Source organism: Salmo trutta, chromosome 24 (assembly GCF_901001165.1).
Source record: "Salmo trutta chromosome 24, fSalTru1.1, whole genome shotgun sequence".
NCBI classification, from domain to species: Eukaryota; Metazoa; Chordata; class Actinopteri; order Salmoniformes; family Salmonidae; genus Salmo; species Salmo trutta.
This window is the reverse complement of record NC_042980.1, coordinates 43,344,776-43,366,503: the sequence shown is the minus strand read 5'-3', so window position 1 is coordinate 43,366,503 and position 21,728 is coordinate 43,344,776. Positions and strand designations below refer to the sequence as shown.

General features: G+C 42.0%; 2 protein-coding genes across 2 annotated transcripts; one reads left to right on the top strand and one right to left on the bottom strand.

The window, feature by feature from the left end:
• Positions 1 to 795: 795 nt before the first annotated feature.
• LOC115160563 (endothelin receptor type B-like) lies at positions 796 to 6,672 on the bottom strand. The gene is made up of 7 exons (XM_029710724.1): positions 6,169 to 6,672; positions 5,940 to 6,052; positions 4,416 to 4,620; positions 4,077 to 4,217; positions 2,986 to 3,119; positions 2,796 to 2,904; positions 796 to 2,264 (listed from the first exon to the last, which is right to left on the bottom strand). Exons 1-7 carry the CDS (start codon positions 6,670 to 6,672, stop codon positions 2,130 to 2,132), a joined length of 1,341 nt encoding a protein of 446 aa, XP_029566584.1. The 3' UTR covers positions 796 to 2,129.
• A 1,888-nt stretch (positions 6,673 to 8,560) lies between these two features.
• Positions 8,561 to 21,119, top strand: LOC115161354 (glutamate-rich protein 6). The gene is made up of 13 exons (XM_029712282.1): positions 8,561 to 8,722; positions 8,865 to 8,925; positions 9,649 to 9,788; positions 9,907 to 9,989; positions 10,170 to 10,286; positions 14,908 to 15,048; positions 15,298 to 15,458; positions 16,965 to 17,026; positions 17,180 to 17,322; positions 19,366 to 19,445; positions 19,525 to 19,680; positions 19,787 to 20,015; positions 20,203 to 21,119. Exons 1-13 carry the CDS (start codon positions 8,695 to 8,697, stop codon positions 20,452 to 20,454), a joined length of 1,653 nt encoding a protein of 550 aa, XP_029568142.1. The 5' UTR covers positions 8,561 to 8,694; the 3' UTR covers positions 20,455 to 21,119.
• Positions 21,120 to 21,728: the final 609 nt, after the last annotated feature.

Sequence of the window (21,728 nt, the reverse complement as noted above, 5' to 3'; positions counted from 1 at the left end):
GTATAGCCGGTTATTTTAGATGTCCAAGTATAGCCGGTTATTTTAGATGTCCAAGTATAGCCGGTTATTTTAGATGTTTAAGTATAACTCGTTATTTTAGATGTTTTGTGTGATATTCAAATCAGATCAGTTGCTATTCCAGATCGTCTCTGAGATCAAAACAACACGCATTGGTTCTGTTGTAAAGGAGTTTTCCATGACCCCGGTGTCTGGGCACCCACATCACCATATGTGCCAGGCTGGCAAAGCGCTACAGCAGCTCCAACGTGACAACAGAAGATGAAGTGCAGGAGTCTAACACAGCAGACATCAAAGCAGTGTGGGTTGGAAGGTACGCTCCCCCTCCCTCTTCCCTTTCTTCACTACTAGGAACATACAGTATGTTAATCATGAATGTAATGCACAGATTGAATAGGATGTTCAAATGAGCCTGTAATTGCATAATGATGATATCATTTAGGAGATTATGAATAAGAGTTTCATACTGATGTTTGGTGAGAATTGATCTGTTTTCCATTTCAACAGGGATTTTGTAAGTGTTGAGATTGATTCAGTTCAGTCTGTTAGTGGCTGATATGTGGAAAATGGGCAGAGATGAGAGACAAAGGAGGAAACTGTTGTTTTCTGACACTCATGAAGAAGAAAAAAAGGTGATAACAACCACACGTAATGTATAAATAGGAATGTGTTTGACGTTTATATTCATTAAAGATCTAAAGAAAAAAAACAAGAAACTGTATGGGACCATAAGAGTGACTTCTAGCAATATCTTACATAAATCAAATTTGCTATCCGTTATTTGATTCATGGATGCTGTTTAATATGTCTGGGTATAAATCATCATATCTCCAAAAACAAAGGAAAATGCAATTAACTGACATCCTTATAAATAATTCCCATACTGTACATACAGTCAGGTAGAGTTACAGTACAGAAACTATCGTACAGAGCATTATTATATTCCATTAAAATGATCTGGCCCTGACAACAAATTACTCAATTTTCATAACAGGTTGAAAGTCAGCTTCTCTCTCTAGAAGGCTTCCCTCTATGCTACGGGGTGGAATATAATTCCAACCTAAAATAGTTCACTAGATTGATAAGGTATTGGATGGAAGAAATACTTCCTATCTGTGCTTGCCTTGTCCTGTAACAGGACCCATCAGGTGCTCAACTCTTCCCTCACCCCTCCTTCTGACCTCATTCTGTCATCTCCGTTTCCTTATTTTCAACTCGCAGGTCTTTTATAAAGTGTCTCCATTCATTACACATCTAACAATGCATTACAAATAGGCCACCATCAATCAGTCATTCAGCAGTGAAGGCAGAATCCACTGGTGTCTCCGATGCGATAGGTTTAGGAACTAAAGGAGCAACACATGTGAGAGGACGGCTTTCTCTCAGAGAGACGGAAATATACATTTGTGTCCTAATAATTTGTCATGCCCTCTCTGACACAGTTTTGATATTGAATAGGAGAACTAATTTGGTTATAAGCTTTTTCAAAATTCTCATTAAATTCTCAATATATATATATTTTTTTTGAAGCTAAGCAGTATTTCTATGTAATTGGGTAATCTCTTTACAGGTGGTTAGAGTGTGTAATGCTGGATATGTGTCAAGACTAAGTGCCTTGAGGCAAAGGTTTCCAGGTAAACATGTTACGGGCCAGGGCATATAAACTTACAGTGCGTATGATATAGGTGAAACATCACATACATAGTTAGGAGTGAGTCAAGGCCCGAGGGAATGGAGTCAGAACTGTCTGACTCTCTTTGTCTGAGTGTGTCATATCATAAGCAGATGTTCTACTGATAACAAGCTCACAACAGACAATGCCACAGGATTTGTTACTAAGCAACTCTATACCACTAATGACGGTACATTACATTGTCTACTGAGTCAGAGTCTACAGAACCAATAAAGACATTGAGGCAGAGCCTAAGACTATAGGTCATGTATAGACCCTCACACTGAAATTACATTCATTAAATATTCATAACATTAAATAAGCCATCTTTGAAATGATTACAGGGAAACATCCATAGACACACTGAGCAAAAGAAAAGAAAAAAATCTGTGCATATGTCATAGTAATATATTGTTTAAACAGTCAAGTGTCCTCTCACTCAAGTGGAGGTGGGTGTATTAGCTCTAATGTCGCTGTGCTTCGAGGCCTGGTCCTGCTTCTTGGACTTCAAGATAGACTGCACCTCTTCAAGCATCAATACTTCAGGATTTATGCACCAACAACATAGGCGTTTCTAAGGGACAGACAAAAAGACAATGAGTTAGAGAAGTCCAAAGGACAATACATCATTTTCAAATACAGTCAAACACAAAACTATCAATGAATATGTTGTGAACAGGCGTAACATAGTTGGCCAGAGATTTTGGTTCTGGGCTGCCAAGATTACTATCAATATGCTCAGATATCCAAGTTTTACTTTACATTCTAACACCGTAAATGCTCTTAGATTAAAATGCAAACTAGCAGCACTGTGAATGCCCTTAGATTAAACCTTAGCTATGAGTGTTGCTGATTCAGCTATGACCTGTCTGGTGTCTAGTTCAGCTCTGGTCACTGTTTTCAAAGGACTGCATTCTTTACCCACCTCAAGTCATTGCCCTCACAAGTTTAACTGTTAAAAGTCAACGAGTCAGAAATGACTTGAACATATAGTCCATACAGCACGTGTCACATCGTAAGACTTCATCCTTTACCTACCTTGGTCTCGTGTGTGTAAGAACTGATATAACAAACAACAAATAAGGAAGATTATATGAAATCTTACCTTGAAACATGTTTTGAATCGTTTGCTGACCATGTACAGAGCGATGGGGTTGATGCAGGAGTTCAGCGATGCCATATTAATGCCAATATAGTCCAGGACAAGAAACACACTGAAAAGGTTGAGAGGATCAGGTCAGTAACACATACCACAATTGAAAACAGCAGTGACAGTCTAATGTATCCTTTCTTACCTCAGTAGTTGACACCTTTTAGAATCCTTCTCATCATAAATGGTGAGTTTTAAGATTCTGCTCAGGTACAGTGGTAACCAACAGAGAGCAAACACAAGCACTAAGCAAAACACCGTCTTGGCCACTTCTCGTCTCTGGGTGAAAACAGATAAGGAGATTTATCTTAGACATTTTAATGACATCATAAAAAATAACGGCATTACAGCGCTAGCACTACAATGTCTCTACTGCACCATGGGCCTCCATGTCCGGTCCCAGAAAGCTACTGGGATGTGCAGGCTTTTATTCCACCCCAGCACTAACACATCTGTTTAAAATAATCAACATATCTTCGTCTTCGGGCTGGAGCATGATTAGGTGAACCAGCTGTGTTACTGCTGGTCTGAACCATGATTAGTTGAATTAGCTGTGTTACTGCTGGTCTGGAGCATGATTAGTTGAATCAGCTGTGTTACTGCTGGTCTGGAGCATGATTAGTTGAATCAGCTGTGTTACTGCTGGTCTGGAGCATGATTAGTTGAATCAGCTGTGTTACTGCTGGTCTGGAGCATGATTAGTTGAATCAGTTGTGTTACTGCTGGTCTGGACCATGATTAGTTGAATCAGCTGTGTTACTGCTGGTCTGAACCATGATTAGTTGAATCAGCTGTGTTACTGCTGGTCTGGAGCATGATTAGTTGAATCAGCTGTGTTACTGCTGGTCTGAACCACCATGATTAGTTGAATCAGCTGTGTTACTGCTGGTCTGAACCACCATGATTAGTTGAATCAGCTGTGTTACTGCTGGTCTGGACCATGATTAGTTGAACCAGCTGTGTTACTGCTGGTCTGAACCACCATGATTAGTTGAACCAGCTGTGTTACTGCTGGTCTGGACCACCATGATTAGTTGAACCAGCTGTGTTACTGCTGGTCTGGACCACCATGATTAGTTGAATCAGCTGTGTTACTGCTGGTCTGAACCATGATTAGTTGAATCAGCTGTTTTACTGCTGGTCTGGACCATGATTAGTTGAACCAGCTGTGTTACTGCTGGTCTGGAGCAGAAGGCTGTACATCTAATACCTCTCTAGTACCAGAGCTGTAATCACCTGTATGGTGTAGTTCCCCAGGATATTCTCATTCTTCCTCAACATTTTCCGGGCCATCAGGGTGTAGAAGACAGCCGTGCAAGCCAGCGGCATGCAGAAGTAGAAACCGAAGAGCCACCAGTCTTTTGCTGATTTATAAAACTTATGGAAAAATCAAGTGTTTAGTATTGTGGTTTCCGGTTTTATCTACCTACTGGAAAGTGATGATAAGCACACCTCACTGGCTGCATTATATAATCAATCTGTCATTTTCATTTATTATCTAAAGAAAACCAAATGAAACACATTATTGACCTTTTATATTTCCTTATTACTGCATGTTGTCAGGACTGACATTACCTGCATGAACTGATTGGTCTGTATGGGGTGAAGCAGACATATTGTCAGATGCTGTCCTTTATACTCCATCGTTATCATATCAAAGCCAACAACTTCAGGCACAGCCAGGAATGTTGATATCACCCATATCAAAGTTATTTCCACTACTGTCCACGTTGAAACCCCAATGCCTTTGATTCGATTCCAGGATGCAACAGCTTGATACCTAGAAAATCAACAGGGAAATTATGTGGCTGGGGAGCGTTTTGTTCATAACAATAAAACAAAAATCATATTACAATGAAAGGGAATTTCAGGGCCTACTTCAAAGAAATATATTTGTTGAAATGTTAACATCAGCCAACTCTAACCATGTTACTCTTCTTATAACCGTTTGTATTCTATTCTCTGGTTTTGCCTTGTAAAATCTAAGTAATACAGTGATGTCCAACTATCTTGATACAGAAATGTGAACTGAAGGTGTAATCCTCTCACCTGTCATACCTCTCACCTGTCATACCTCTCACCTGTCATACCTCACCTATCATACCTCTCACCTGTCATACCTCTCACCTGTCATACCTCTCACCTGTCATACATCTCACCTGTCATACCTCTCATACCTGTCATACCTCTCATACCTCTCACCTGTCATACCTCTCACCTATCATACATCTCACCTGTCATACATCTCATACCTCTCATACCTCTCACCTGTCATACCTCTCATACCTCTCACCTGTCATACATCTCACCTGTCATACCTCTCACCTATCATACCTCTCACCTGTCATACATCTCATACCTCTCATACCTCTCACCTGTCATACCTCTCACCTATCATACCTCTCACCTGTCATACCTCTCACCTGTCATACCTCTCACCTGTCATACCTCTCACCTGTCATACATCTCACCTGTCATACCTCTCATACCTGTCATACCTCTCATACCTCTCACCTGTCATACCTCTCACCTGTCATACCTCTCACCTGTCATACCTCTCACCTATCATACCTCTCACCTGTCATACCTAACCTATCATACCTCTCACCTGTCATACCTCTCACCTGTCATACATCTCACCTGTCATACCTCTCATACCTGTCATACCTCTCACCTGTCATACATCTCACCTGTCATACCTCTCATACCTGTCATACCTCTCACCTGTCATACCTTTCACCTGTCATACCTCTCACCTGTCATACCTCTCACCTGTCATACCTCTCACCTATCATACCTCTCACCTGTCATACCTCTCACCTGTCATACATCTCACCTGTCATACCTCTCACCTGTCATACCTCTCACCTGTCATACCTCTCACCTGTCATACCTCTCACCTGTCATACCTCACCTATCATACCTCTCACCTGTCATACCTCTCATACCTCTCACCTGTCATACCTCTCACCTGTCATACCTCTCACCTGTCATACCTCTCACCTGTCATACCTCTCACCTGTCATACTTCTCACCTGTCATACCTCTCACCTGTCATACATCTCACCTGTCATACCTCTCACCTGTCATACCTCTCACCTGTCAATGCTCAAGGCACATAAACTCAACACTGTGATTCCAACAGAGGTTTTCTGGATGAAAGGGATTAGTTTACAGAGCGCCAAACCAAATGGCCAGTCCTCAGCCACGAGCTGCAAAAACAACATGTCAATATTGTATTACAAATCAACTTGTACTCAATAATACAAATCCGATTTGATAGATCAGGATAGACAGATCACTGCACACCACATTGCTAACAACTCACCCTGTAAGCATTGACTGGAATGTCTATCACGATATGCAGCAGGTCTCCCAAAGCAAGGTTGGCAATGAGAATGTTAGGTCCACTTCTCATACATCTGTTTTCATATATGATTCTCAAGAGTGCTGAATTTCCAACTATTCCAACGATGAACACAAGAGCAGACACCACAGTACTGATGTATTTGAAAGTGTCTCTGATTCCAGTCGACACTAAGCACATGGGATGGGGTCGGGTGTTTGGTCCTGCTGTTTTGAATAAGGGAACAGAACCATTGGATTTGTGCACCTCTGTAAGCTCTACAGCATCTGAAGAGGCAGTTGCAAAGAGTTCAATAGTAGGAGCTGGTTGTGGATTCTGATCATTGGTCGCTGCACTGATTAAAACCATTCCATTGGTAAGCAGCAGAGAGAGAACAAGAGCTACAATTTCCATCGTAGATGATTTCCTGAAAAGGCCTTGCAATTTATCCCCGGGAAGTAGTCTGCGAATGAGAATGGAAATCATTACTGGACATATTACAGCCTGGAGTGATACCAAAAAATGAATCAAGGTGGTATAAAGTCTATTGATTACAACAAGAAGCATTGATGATTGTCTGTGAAATTCTAGATAACATTGAAAAATGTCCGTTCACCTACTGTACACGCCAATCGATCCAGCATCAAATTTTTCCTCCACAATGCAGTGGCAATTGTAGTCTACACATGCAGTCTGTGGCTTAGCTAAGGCAGATTAAGGTTTTATAGACCGAGATTTTATTGGCATGGTTAGTCATCAATCTGTCACCACATTACTGTTCTTGGTGCATCATTCTGGATGACAGGGCTTCACTGAAGTCTTGTACTCAGCAGATGACTCTATACAAGTTAGAGCTGTGTTCTAAATCCAATGCTTGTCTTGCCATTGTACATACAAATACAAAAACAGCAATGATTAAAGGACTTTTAGGGACACACCGACCCAGTAGTTGTATTTGTGACAAAGGCGAATCCTATTATGATCTTTGACATTGAAACAAGTGTCTATCTTGAGAGGATTGGGACTTATATAACTATGAATTTGAATACTATACATAATATGGACCTGCACCTTCTTATGATAGGATAGAAGTCAGCCATTATGGTCAGGGAGTTGGTTAACCATGGTTTGCCAGTGCTGTGATAAGATAATGTGTAAAATAATGTATTAGGAGAATGTATCTGCACTGTCTTTTATCTAGCTAGCCAGCCTGTTTTAGAGGGACTGAGCCTTCCCTGTGGCTCAGTTGGTAGAGTGTGATGTTTGCAACGCCAGGGTTGTGGGTTCGATTCCCACGGGGGGCCAGTACAAAAAGAAAAAAAAAAATGAAATGTATGCATTCACTACTGTAAGTCACTCTGGATAAGAGTGTCTGCTAAATGACGTAAATGTAGGGATGAATCCTTTAATTGTTCAAATTAACTGCCAACATTCCATTCAAATAATGCAGTCAATCCACAGCCATACACTACAGCATTTTTGACACATAAGTTTTTTTTTTTACATATATTTTAGAGGCTATTTATTCAGAAAATTGGCATTTATAATTATATGACAATATTTTGGGTTGACAATAATGCTATTACACAATTTCTGAATATCACATGCCTTACTTTTATTTTCCTGCATAAGTAAAATCGGGATTATGCCTCTTCTGACATTTTCACCCCATTCTGGAACTTTTAGGGTTTATGACATAGCCCCTCTAATAATTTAACCGGATGTCTATGCTTAGACCTAAAGGGCATCACCGAGTTCTACATTTCATATGATGTAATAATAAAATGCACACGAAGCTGTTGCCATGTATTTTATTTAAAAAATCTATATATCTCATTGACATCATGAAATAGGAAAAAACAATAACACGTCATTCAATTGATTCCTCGAAAGTTTCTACATGATTTCGTAAGTATTTGTCATTGAACAGGGGCTATTTGTTTTCATGTGGGTGCCGCTTACCCCATTAAACCCAGTCAGTGTGAGTGGGGTGCCGAATTACCCCATTAAACCCAGTCAGTGTGAGTGGGGTGCCGAATTACCCCATTAAACCCAGTCAGTGTGAGTGGGGTGTCGCTTACCCCATTAAACCCAGTCAGTGTGAGTGGGGTGCCGAATTACCCCATTAAACCCAGTCAGTGTGAGTGGGGTGTCGCTTACCCCATTAAACCCAGTCAGTGTGAGTGGGGTGCCGAATTACCCCATTAAACCCAGTCAGTGTGAGTGGGGTGTCGCTTACCCCATTAAACCCAGTCAGTGTGAGTGGGGTGCCGAATTACCCCATTAAACCCAGTCAGTGTCAGTGGGGTGCCGCAGACAGATGCTGGTGTTGCGCAATAATGCAAGATTCTGGACAACACGACTGACCTTTCTACCCCTCGGTTCTTAGCGGAAAACGTGCAAAACCCGGTGGGCCAGTTGACCTGTGACAATCAGAAAGACCCCGTTGCAACTCTTGTGACGGACAGGTATCCACGTTTATCTGACAACATTGAAATTTGCCCACGTATGGCGTCGGATGACATTTGGAAAGTGGGTGAGTAGGGTGAGTAGGGGTGAGTAGGCTAGCTCACGGATGAGATGGCATGTTCACTACCTTCTCGTTGTATTGTAATTGAATAACGTTACATTCAGAAGCAGATAGCCTACTTAACGTTTCCTTCGCTGTGCAATGCTAGGTGAGAAAACAATAACGAGCCATGCCAGGACTACTTTGAGCACAGATGAAAAAGTTGTAATGTAAGACATTTTGTGTTATTTCAGGTTGAATGAGAGATGTTTAGAGAGATATGTAGCCAATATGCTGGTAGGGTTTAGCCCAGGTAGCCTGTTGGAGGACAGTGGAACTGGACACAAGTGATTTTAAACCAACCAGCTTCAGCCATTCGCCTACATTAAGTTCATATGCTGATGATAAAATGAAGGAGGATTTTAGATATTATTTTAAAGTGGCCCAGGTAGCAATTACAATCGGCATGCAAAAAAAACAAACATGATGTGATTGGCAAATGAGTTGCACACACAATATATTGGTCAGCATGTGTACCAATCTCATCATGTTTTTTTTTTGTATTCCCGTTGTGATTGATCCCTGAACCCATAGAGGGCATTTTGAAATGTATAAAATCCTCCTTCATTTTATTTTCTTAATCCGCGAAGTAGGCCAAATCCTGGCCCTGATGAAGGGTGGAAATGCGTTCATTTTACTTTGAGCAATGAAGCAATTTTTATACACCTCCACTGCCCTCCGAGAGTTCAGTTTGCTTCTCAATTCATGCACCTTTGGAGAGCGAGGTAGCAGCGTTGCTACCTTCCCCCAGTAGCCTAAGTATTCACATCATTGTCATACAATTATTAACAACTATTGCATTTCATAACAAAATTGGCATGCACTTGAAACTATTTTGACCATAGTCTGAACATGCTTGAAGAGCAGGCCCTCTTTTTCCCTACGCCATCCAGCACACTGCCAAGGAATGATTCTACCACAGCAGAGTTCATAGAGGTCCACGTGCTGGACGGCAGATCCATCACCATAGTCAGCGCCAGCACCCAGACAGACTGGGAGTGGGTGGAGCAGGCACTCACAGACAGCTGTCAAGGTAGTCAGAATGTCCGATGGGTTTTTGGTTCGAATGCGTCACACCTTTCTGCTGCTCTCCTCCTCTGACAACTCAAACATCTGTCAGCACCTTCCTACAATTATTTCCTCTCTCATAGTTCAAAGTAACGTGGAGAGGTTTGAGCCAAAAGCCTCATCACAGACAGCCCCCCAGAGTATAGTTATTGGGCCAGATTCAGAGGTAAGGTAGGCTAATGTATATAGCCTATGGTATATGATTAGTTAACAGAAAACAGTTCAATCACAGTAGGCTATTCAATCAACCAATTTACTACCAACCCAACAAACTGAAACTAGATCACAACAAACTGAAGAATTGATATGGTATAACAGGGTTTATCTTGTGTGTCCTCTTTGGAAGAATGAAGAGACAGATATGGAGAAGGAAAATGAGTTGTATGGTATACCTAATGTGGGGCCACCTTCCATGTTGGCCTACAAACCAGAGTCGAAGCAACCCCCTGTTCATTTTGAAAAGGTAAGCAACCTCAAGCACTTTGGATGAGAAATGATACAATGACTACAAAGTTAAAGTGTTGACTGTCAGCTTTAATTTGAGAGTATTTTCATCCATATCAGATGGACCGTTATTTGTATTAAAGTAGTAAAAAGCGAAGTATTTGGTCCCATATTTCTAGCATGCAATGACTTACGATAAGGGCTGTGTTTTGTCTAGGCTTACCCTGGCGTGACGTTTTGATAACCGTGTACTCCAAAATGACACAATACATCATTTACTGTTCATTTCTATTGCGCACAAAAATAATCTGAAACACAACCAAAACTAACAGCAAATGCATCCGACAAATTTGTGGAGTCACAACAAGCTTGATTTAGCCATTAAGTGCTATGAATATGGGACCAAATACCTAACTTTTTACTACTTTAAAAAACGTACAAGTGAATTTTTCTCTATACTTTTGATCCCCTATATATACACAAAGTGCTGTAATTTCTAAACAGTTCCCCCGATATGAATGAAAATACCCTAAATTTAAAGCTTACAGTCTGCACTTTAACCTCATAGTCATTGTATCATCTTTTTTTGTATCATCCAAAGTGCTGGTGTACAGAGTCAAAACGACAACAAATGAGTGTCACTGTCCCAACACTTTTGGAGCTCACTGTATTGTTTCTATTCCCACAGTGCTACTTGTTTTCATGATGACATATTTCATGTTACATACATAATATAGTACTGCACATGCGTACACTACCGGTCAAAAGTTTTAGAACACCTACTCATTCAAGGGTTTTCTTTACTTTTACTATTTTCTACATTGTAGAATAATAGTGAAGACATCAAAACTATGAAATAACACATATGGAATAATGTAGTAACCAAAAAAGTGTTAAATCAAAATATATTTTATAGCCACCCTTTGCCTTGATGACAGCTTTGCACACTCTTGATATTCTCTCAACCAGCTTCATGAGGTAGTCACCTGGAATGCATTTCAATTTACAGGTGTGCCTTCTTAAAAGTTAATTTGTGGAATTTCTTTCCTTCTTAATGCGTTTGAGCCAATCGGTTGTGTTGTGACAAGGTAGGGGGCTATTCAGAAGACAGCCCTATTTGGTAGAAGACCAAGTCCATATTATGGCAAGAACAACTGAAATAAGTAAAGAAAAACGACAGTCCATCATTACTTTAAGACATGAAGGTCAGTCAATACCGAACTTTGAAAGTTTCATCAAGCGCTATGATGAAACTGGCTCCCATGAGGACAGCCACAGTAATGGAAGACCCAGAGGTACCTCTGCTGCAGAGGATAAGTTTGTTAGAGTTACCAGCCTCAGAAATTGCAGCCCAAATAAATGCTTCAGAGTTCAAGTAACAGACACATCTCAACATCAACTGTTCAGAGGAGACTGTGTGAATCAGACCTTCATGGTTGATTTGCAGCAAAGAAACCACTATTAAAGGACACCAATAAGAAGAAGAGACTTGCTTGGGCCAAGAAACACGAGCAATGGACATTAGACCGGTGAAAATGTGTCCTTTGTTCTGGGGTCCAAATTGGAGATTTTTGGTCCCAACCACTGTGTCTTTGTGAGACGCGGTGTGGGTGAACGGATGATCTCCGTATGTGTATTTTCCACCGTAAAGCATGGAGGAGGAGGTATTATGGTGTGTGGGTGCTTTGCTGGTGACACTGTTTGTGATTCATTTAGAGTTCAAGGTATACTTAACCAGCATGGCTACCACAGCATTCTGCAGCGATACACCATCCCATCTGGTTTGGGCTTAGTCCCACTATCATTTGTTTTTCAACAGGGCAATGACCCAACACACCTCCAAGCTATGTAAGGGCTATTTGACCAAGAAGGAGAGTTATGGAGTGCTGCATCAGATGACCTGGCCTCCACAATCACCCGACCTCAACCCAATTGAGATGTTTTGGGATTTGTTGGACCACAGAGTGAAGGAAAAGCAGCCAACAAGTGCTCAGCATATGTGGGAACTCCTTCAAGACGGTTGGAAAAGCATTCCAGGTTAATTTTTAAATTTTTTTTTATTTCACCTTTATTTAACCAGGTTGAACAAGTTCTCAATTACAACTGCGACCTGGCCAAGATAAAGCAAAGCAGTGCGACACAAACAACAACACAGAGTTACACATGGAATAAACAAACGTACAGTCAATAACACAATAGAAAGTCTATATACAGTGTATGCAAATGAGGAACGATTAGGGAGAAAGGCAATACATAGGCTGTAGTGGTGAAGTATTTACAATTTAGCAATTAAACACTGGAGTGATAGATGTGCATGTAGAGATACTGGGGTGCAAAGGAGCAAAAAAAAACAATATGGGGATGATGTAGTTGGATACGCTATTTACAGATGGGTTGATAGAATGCCAAGAGTGTGCAAAGCTGTCATCAAGGCAAAGGGTGTCTACTTTTGAAGAGTCTCAAATATAAAATATATTTTGATTTGTTGAATACTTTTTTGGTTACTACATGATTCCATATGTGTTATTTCATAGTTTTGATGTCTTCACTATTATTCTACAATGTAGAAATGAGTAAAAAAATTAAGAAAAACCCTTGAATGAGTAGGTGTGTCCAAACTTCTGACTGGTACTGAACATGCATACACAATATAGTACTGTACATACATTCTATAGTACTGTACATGCATACATAATATAGTACTGTACATGCATAATATAGTACTGTACATACATGCTATGGTACTGTACATGCATAATATAGTACTGTACATACATACATGCTATGGTACTGTACATGCATACTATGGTACTGTACATGCATACTGTTACTGTACATACATACATACTATGGTATTGTACATGCATAATATAGTACTGTACGTGCATACATACATATTATAGTACTGTACATGCATACTATGGTACTGTACATGCATAATATACTACTGTACGTACATACTATAGTACTGTACATGCATAATACAGTACTGTACATGCATAATATAGTACTGTACATGCATACTATGGTACTGTACATGCATACTATAGTAATATAGTACTGTACATGCACTTAGGTTGGAGTCATTAAAACTTGTTTTTCAACCACTCCACAAATTTCTTGTTAACAAGTCGGTTAGGACATCTACTTTGTGCATGACAAGTAATTTTTCCAAAAATTGTTTACAGACAGATTATTTCGCTTATAATTCACTGTATCACAATTCCAGTGGGTCAAAAGTTTACATACACTAAGTTGACTGTGCCTTTTTAAACAGCTTGAAAAACTCCAAAAAATTATGTCATGGCTTTAGACGCTTCTTAAAGGCTAATTGACATAATTTGAGTCAATTGGAGGTGTACATGTGGATGTATTTCAAGGCCTACCTTCAAACTCAGTGCCTCTTTGCTTGGCATCATGGGAAAATCAGAAGAAATCAGAAAGACCTCAGAAAACAATTGTGGACCTCCACAAATCTGGTTCATCCTTGGGAGCAATTTCCAAATGCCTGACGGTACCACGTTCATCTGTACAAGTGTAAACACCATGGGGTCACGCAGTCGTCGTACCGCTCAGGAAGGAGACGCGTTCTGTCTCCTAGAGATGAATATACTTTGGTGCGAAAAGTGCCAATCAATCCCAGAACAACAGCAAAGGACCTTGTGGAGATGCTGGAGGAAACAGGTACAAAGGTATCTATATCCACAGTAAAACGAGTCCTATATTGACGTAACCTGAAAGGCCGCTTTTTGGAGAAATGTCCTCTGGTCTGATGAAACAAAAATAGAACTGTGTGGCCATAATGACCATCGTTATGTTTGGAGGAAAAAGGGGGAGGCTTGCAAGCCAAAGAACACCATCCCAACTGTGAAGCATGGGGTGGCAGCATTATGTTGTGGGGGTGCTTTGCTGCAGGAGGGACTGGTGCACTTCACAAAATAGATGGCATGAGGCAGGAAAATGATGTGGATATATTGAAGCAACATCTCAAGACATCAGTCAGGACATTAAAGCTTGGTTGCAAATGGGTCTTCCAAATGGACAATGAACCCAAGCATACTTCCAAAGTTGTGGCAAAATGGCTTAAGGATAACAAAGTCAAGGTAAATGGAGTGGCCATCACAAAGCCCTGACCTCAATCCTATAGAAAATTTGTGGGCAGAACTGAAAAAGCGTGTAGGAGCAAGGAGGCCTACAAACCTGACTCAGTTACACCAGCTCTGTGAGGAGGAATGGGACAAAATTCACCCAACTTATTGTGGGAAGCTTGTGGAAGGCTACCTGAAACGTTTGACCCAAGTTTAAAAATGTAAAAGCGACGCTACAAAATAGTAATTAAGTGTATGTAAACTTCTGACCCACTGGGAATGTGATGAAAGAAATAAAATCTGAAATAAATCATTCTACTATTATTCTAACATTTCACATTCTTAAAGTAAAGGGGTGATCCTAACTGACCTAAGACAGGGAACGTTTACTTGGATTAAATGGAATTGTGAATTGTGAAACTGAGTTTAAATGTATTTGGCTAAGGTGTATGTAAACTTCCAACTTCAACGGTACATGCATACGTACATACTATGGTACTGTACGACATTTTGCACGAGAGGAGTGATGATGGTGAAGCTTTCCTTCTCTAGATCTCAGTGTTGTCCATCTCTGGATCCAATGAGGCTCAGTCCAAACGGAAAATAGAGTTTGTTCTATGTGACTACTGCCAGCAACCCTGTAACCCTTTCATACGCCGGGAACAATTGGAAAATAATCGTGACCTGGAATTGGTGAGTCCTGCTGACAGTGAAGTTGTTCTTTAGACTATCAATTCAAAGCAAATCAATGCAAGTGACAATGGGCCAGTCTTTAAATACCTGTTTCAGAGAGAGACTGGAATGATTGCATTCTTATGTTCCTTAATCGTTCCTGGTGTGGATCACATGCTGCTAAGATTGTAGATATGGGTTACAATTAAGTTAAGCATTAAGTTATGTCCTACTCCCATTGAACAGTTGTTTTATTATGTTTCTACTCAGCTCTTTTGCTGTGAACGGGCTCAGAAAATGCGAGCGTTTCTCCTGGAAGAGGAGCGGGCCTTAGCTGCTGTGGAGATGAACAGGAAGATTGATGTTGGCCCTCACCCACCCTTCATGAACAAACACGAGAAGAGAGCTGCAAAGGAGCGGGCAGAGCAGAGGTGAGTGGATCTAATTTAGGTTTTACCCTGTTCATTTTGGTGTCAGCTGTTTGAAACCCCCTGCAGTCGTCTCCTGTAAAAGGCGCTGCGCGGTCAGTCTGTGGTCTGCATTGGCCATGCAGTATTTATGGTGATACGGCCTCTGCAGAAGTCAGGACATTCATACAATACTTATTGAGTTTTGCGGAGCAGCGCAGAGCTGTTGTGAAGGAAGTTGTCAAGGGAGTGAGTTTGTGTTTATACAGGACCTCCCGCCCCCATCTACCATCAACAATCATGTGAATGCGGAGCTATACGGAGCCCTATGCATTGTTACAAAATTTGGGAGGCACACAGCAATGGGGTATGGAGCTCAGTTTGGACTCTGTGTGCCTCCAGAGGCTCCGCAATTGCGTCACACCCTCCATACGGAGTCCCCGACCACGTTTTTGGATCAAGCATAAATTGTCTCTAATCGGGCCTCCAGAACGGCGCAGCGGTCTAAAGTACTGCATCGCAGTGCTAGAGGCGTCACTACAGATACGTGTTCGATCTCGGGCTGTGTCGCAGCCGGCCGTGACAGGGAGATCCATGAGGCAGCGCACAATTGGCCCAGCGTCGTCCGGGTTAGGGGAGGGTTTGGCCGGCTGGGATGTCCTTGTCCCATCGCGCTCTAGTGACTCCTTTTGGCACCCGGGTGCATGCACGCTGACTTCTGGTCGCCAGCTGTACAGTGTTTCCTCCAACACATTAGTGCGGCTGGCTTCCGAGTTAAGCGAGCAGTGTGTCAAGAAGCGGTGTCGTGTTTCGGAGGAAGCATGGCTCTCGACCTTCGCCTCTCCCGAGTCCGTACTGGAGTTGCAGCGATGGGACAAGAATTTAACTAACAATTGGACATCATGAAATTGGAGAGAAAAGGGGGTATAAAGTACAAAAAAAATATATATATATATGTATATATATATAATTAGCCTCTAATCGAATGATGGTGTACCTCACACCTCTCAACATACATGTGTAATAGAGTACCACAGTACAAGTCATATTACCCATAAAACCTTGCGGTCAAACAGGGAAATGGTTCCAATCGTTTTTCCACCATTTATTTCTCCCAAAGGGATTTTAAAAATACTTAAAATAAGGGCAGTGGTCTGTGTAGGCTTACCATGGCGTGACGTTTTGATCTCTCTAGGGCAAGGTGACTTTTATCAAATACTCGCCTGTATTTACCACCCAAAAATGAAGTGCTAAAATGTTTGGAACCATTTCCCTGTTTGACCGCTAGGTTTTATGGGTATTATGACAACCCCACTGTGGAGCTCTATGGGCCCTTTTTAGACTTAAAAGCTAAACGTGGTCAAAGGGACACATTTCTGTCAAAGTCTTGAGTTTTGGACAGAAGAGGAGGATGGCTTGGGATCTCGATCTTCAGAGAGATTTCCACTTAACCTCCCAATGTAGTCTCCATCACTCCAAGCTGTTCTGATGATACACTCTGAGGAAGGCCACACTCTATTTTAACTTAAGGTTGCGGGAATGGGAACTTCAGAAGGTCCTGAAGAAAGGCAATCAGAACCGATTTTTTTCAGGTAAGAGTCCATTTTCATGTTCTCACTAAAACACCTTGATAGATTATAACAATTGTAAATATTTAATGTAACTAATATGAGATACTGAGTATAGTGACTTTGCACTCTTAGACAAAAATGGCAATACTGCGTTATTTTTCTTGTGTTTTTAAGGTCAGATCAAAACCATCTCCTACAGACTGTCCAATGAGGTTTGGACTATCCGAGAAGAGTCTCACTTCCCTAAGATGGACATCATGAACTCCTCAGATATCTTCGCCCTCCGGGGGGAGACGGACAGGCAGCACAGAGAGAGGGTAGGTTTCTGTATTAACACCATCCCTGTACTGTCATTGACACCAGCTTATCTCATCTGAGTGCTCTCTACACCTATTCCCTTACTGTTCAGGTCCGTGTTATTCCCTTACTGTTCAGGTCCGTGCTATTCCCTTATCCCCTTACTGTTCAGGTCTGTGCTATTCCCTTATCCCCTTACTGTTCAGGTCCGTGCTATTCCCTTACTGTTCAGGTCCGTGCTATTCCCTTATCCCCTTACTGTTCAGGTCTGTGCTATTCCCTTATCCCCTTACTGTTCAGGTCCGTGCTATTCCCTTACTGTTCAGGTCCGTGCTATTCCCTTACTGTTCAGGTCTGTGTTATTCCCTTACTGTTCAGGTCCGTGCTATTCCCTTATCCCCTTACTGTTCAGGTCTGTGCTATTCCCTTACTGTTCAGGTCCGTGCTATTCCCTTATCCCCTTACTGTTCAGGTCCGTGCTATTCCCTTACTGTTCAGGTCCGTGCTATTCCCTTACTGTTCAGGTCTGTGCTATTCCCTTACTGTTATTGTCTGTGCTATTCCCTTACTGTTCAGGTCCGTGCTATTCCCTTATCCCCTTACTGTTCAGGTCTGTGCTATTCCCTTATTCCCTTTACTGTTCAGGTCTGTGCTATTCCCTTATCCCCTTACTGTTCAGGTCTGTGCTATTCCCTTATTCCCCTTACTGTTCAGGTCTGTGCTATTCCCTTACTGTTCAGGTCTGTGCTATTCCCTTACTGTTAGTGTCTGTGCTATTCCCTTATTCCCCTTACTGTTCAGGTCCGTGCTATTCCCTTACTGTTCAGGTCCGTGCTATTCCCTTACTGTTCAGGTCTGTGCTATTCCCTTATCCCCTTACTGTTCAGGTCTGTGCTATTCCCTTATCCCCTTACTGTTCAGGTCTGTGCTATTCCCTTATTCCCTTTACTGTTCAGGTCTGTGCTATTCCCTTACTGTTAGTGTCTGTGCTATTCCCTTATTCCCCTTACTGTTCAGGTCTGTGCTATTCCCTTACTGTTCAGGTCTGTGCTATTCCCTTACTGTTAGTGTCTGTGCTATTCCCTTATTCCCCTTACTGTTCAGGTCCGTGCTATTCCCTTACTGTTCAGGTCTGTGCTATTCCCTTATTCCCCTTACTGTTCAGGTCTGTGCTATTCCCTTACTGTTCAGGTCTGTGCTATTCCCTTATCCCCTTACTGTTCAGGTCCGTGCTATTCCCTTATCCCCTTACTGTTCAGGTCTGTGCTATTCCCTTACTGTTCAGGTCCGTGCTATTCCCTTATTCCCCTTACTGTTCAGGTCCGTGCTATTCCCTTATTCCCCTTACTGTTCAGGTCCGTGCTATTCCCTTATCCCCTTACTGTTCAGGTCTGTGCTATTCCCTTACTGTTCAGGTCTGTGCTATTCCCTTACTGTTCAGGTCCGTGCTATTCCCTTATCCCCTTACTGTTCAGGTCTGTGCTATTCCCTTATCCCCTTACTGTTCAGGTCTGTGCTATTCCCTTACTGTTCAGGTCTGTGCTATTCCCTTACTGTTCAGGTCTGTGCTATTCCCTTACTGTTCAGGTCCGTGCTATTCCCTTACTGTTCAGGTCTGTGCTATCCCCTTATCCCCTTACTGTTCAGGTCCGTGCTATTCCCTTATCCCCTTACTGTTCAGGTCTGTGCTATTCCCTTACTGTTCAGGTCTGTGCTATTCCCTTACTGTTCAGGTCTGTGCTATTCCCTTATCCCCTTACTGTTCAGGTCCGTGCTATTCCCTTACTGTTCAGGTCTGTGCTATCCCCTTATCCCCTTACTGTTCAGGTCCGTGCTATTCCCTTATCCCCTTACTGTTCAGGTCCGTGCTATTCCCTTACTGTTCAGGTCTGTGCTATTCCCTTACTGTTCAGGTCTGTGTTATCCCCTTACTGTTCAGGTCTGTGCTATTCCCTTACTGTTCAGGTCTGTGCTATTCCCTTACTGTTCAGGTCTGTGCTATTCCCTTACTGTTCAGGTCCATGGACTACCATTAATGAGTGATCTATGTGTTTGTTTTTTAGAGAATACATTTGCTTCTGAGGTTTTATCCAAATGGCAAACCCTTCATCACGTTATATCCAGACGGAACAGGTAATGTGTTGTATCTTTTTACTTAAGGGACTCGGGCACCAGGCAATTTGTACAACAGTTTAGCAATAAGTTCCTTAGTGAAAACAAAGCTATCCATCTGGGAATGTTGCTATCATAATCTCCTCTGTGGAGGCTGCTGACTTCACCTATATAATCATGGAGGACAAGGACTTAGAGCCAAACCTTGAGGCCATGTTTACAACCAGAGGCCAGTCTACGTGCTACCACCCCAATGGACTTATATGGTGTGTACCATTAATATTTGCCCTGAAAATCACATATACAGATAAACTGTGGCAGTATTCTGCTGTTACTGCATGTCTATACTGTAACTGTGGTGTGTGTGTGAAGGGTGAACCTGACCCAGCTGGGAGGCTCCTGCTGCAGTGAGACCGGGGCTCTGAGACGACGCTGGAACTGGCTGGACCTTGAGCCTCACATCCAAGCCCCTCCCTTCCAGCCTATCTGTCTGGTCCTGGGTAGCCACGTCAGCCTCCGCATCCAGTCCCAGGAACGCATCTACCTCACGTTCTCCTCTCACCAAAGCAGAGTGCGTTTCAACGTAGGCTCCAAACTCAAGGTGAGTCGTCACAGGACTGTCTCAAGTGAGCACATATTGATGAACTTCTCTGTCGTTCATCATTGATGGATTTTCAAGGATAAGTACAGTAATGCACATGAAACATACATAGCTGATAAGCTGCTAATCTCATGGACACGCTCCATCCCATGTGTTCTAACTGTTTTCTGTTGTTTTTCTCTCCTAGCTAACCCATCCAGAAGGCCTAGTGATGCCGGGGCCAGACATCCTGCTGCAACATCTCCAAATGAAAAGCCTGGAGATTTACACTCTGCTGGACCGGATGCAGACCTGCATGGCCTACCAGCAATCGGCCAATCCCCACAACATTAAGCCCCAGTACAGCCTCGTTGCCCAGATGCAGAGACTCAAGAGACAGATGGAAAAACAGAGCTCGCCCAAAAAGACCAAAGCTCTCATGGCCTCTAAGGACTTATAACAACTGACAACTCAAAGCCTGTGTTCTAGAATACATCTCGTTACTATGAAACCAATGCATTTAGCATTTATTCTAATTAGAAATAAATACAGTAGCCATGTGTAGCTATGCTAAAATGTTAGAAAAGACAGGTCATGTTTCTTGTCAGATACATTTGGAATAGATGTAATGGTTGGCCCATTGTGCAAATTAAGAAATTAGTCAGCGGTCTAAGGAAAATGACGAATGAGGCACCTCATTCTTCAATCACAAGTAGGCCTAGAAGATTCAGTTCAGGTCCCAACAACCCTTGAACCCAACATCCCGTGCATAGGTTACAGCAGCCGTTTAATGGTGCTGGTCGGCTGTAGAGCAGCCAGGCATCTTGCAGGATGTGGAGTAATGCAGCCGAATGGACTCGGAGCCCGGGAGAATCCAGGAAATCTGCAAACAGGATAATAATGTTTCGACTACTAGTTTTATACTGACTCGGTGCAGGTATCATAGCTAATCAACTCAGAATCTTCAATAGAAATAGGCCATGGTAGACAGAACCTTAATTACTCATCTGTGCAGTAGCCTGAAGGTCAAATGATTGACCATGACATTTCTGAACAGTCTCTTCAGAGGAGCTGTATCTGCAATGTTATGCCCACGGCATTTACATAATTTAAGTAAAAATAAATCTTGTGAGTTAATTTAAGAGTTGGCATATCATATTTTTCCAGATTTTCTTTTTTTTTGTGAAGTAGGAGAAGGGAAAAAAATACAGTGCAATGAGTTTTCATGTCAGTGGCATAATGTTGACTTATCTGAATGCCTGGACCACAGCTATGGGAATGTGTGGAGGTCACAGACCAACTGGGTGGACCAGAGGAGACATGAGGACAGTAGCCGAGGTGAGAGAAAAGTAATTACTATGAGATAAATGAGTGGTGATTGTTAAAGGTCAGACTTAAGAATTATGCTGATCCTCAAATCATGTTGTTTTCTTAGCCCAACTACTTCCCTTTCTCCTGACAAATGATTCCTTTGCAGTCAACATTCAGTCAGAAGAAGGGACTATAAAACCTGTAGAGGAGTCAGGGCTCCCGTTGGAATGTGTGGATACACGTCTTGACTCCGACGTAGCTAGGCGAAACACCGATGTTTTAGAAGTAGGGCCTCGCTATGAAAAAATATAGTAAATCACTTCAAATCAATTCCAATAAATGTCTATTTCCTGTCTCTGAGAAGTCCCTGAAGTGCTCCAAGAGTGCGATATGTGTTGAGCGGAAAAGTCTACATCTTCATCT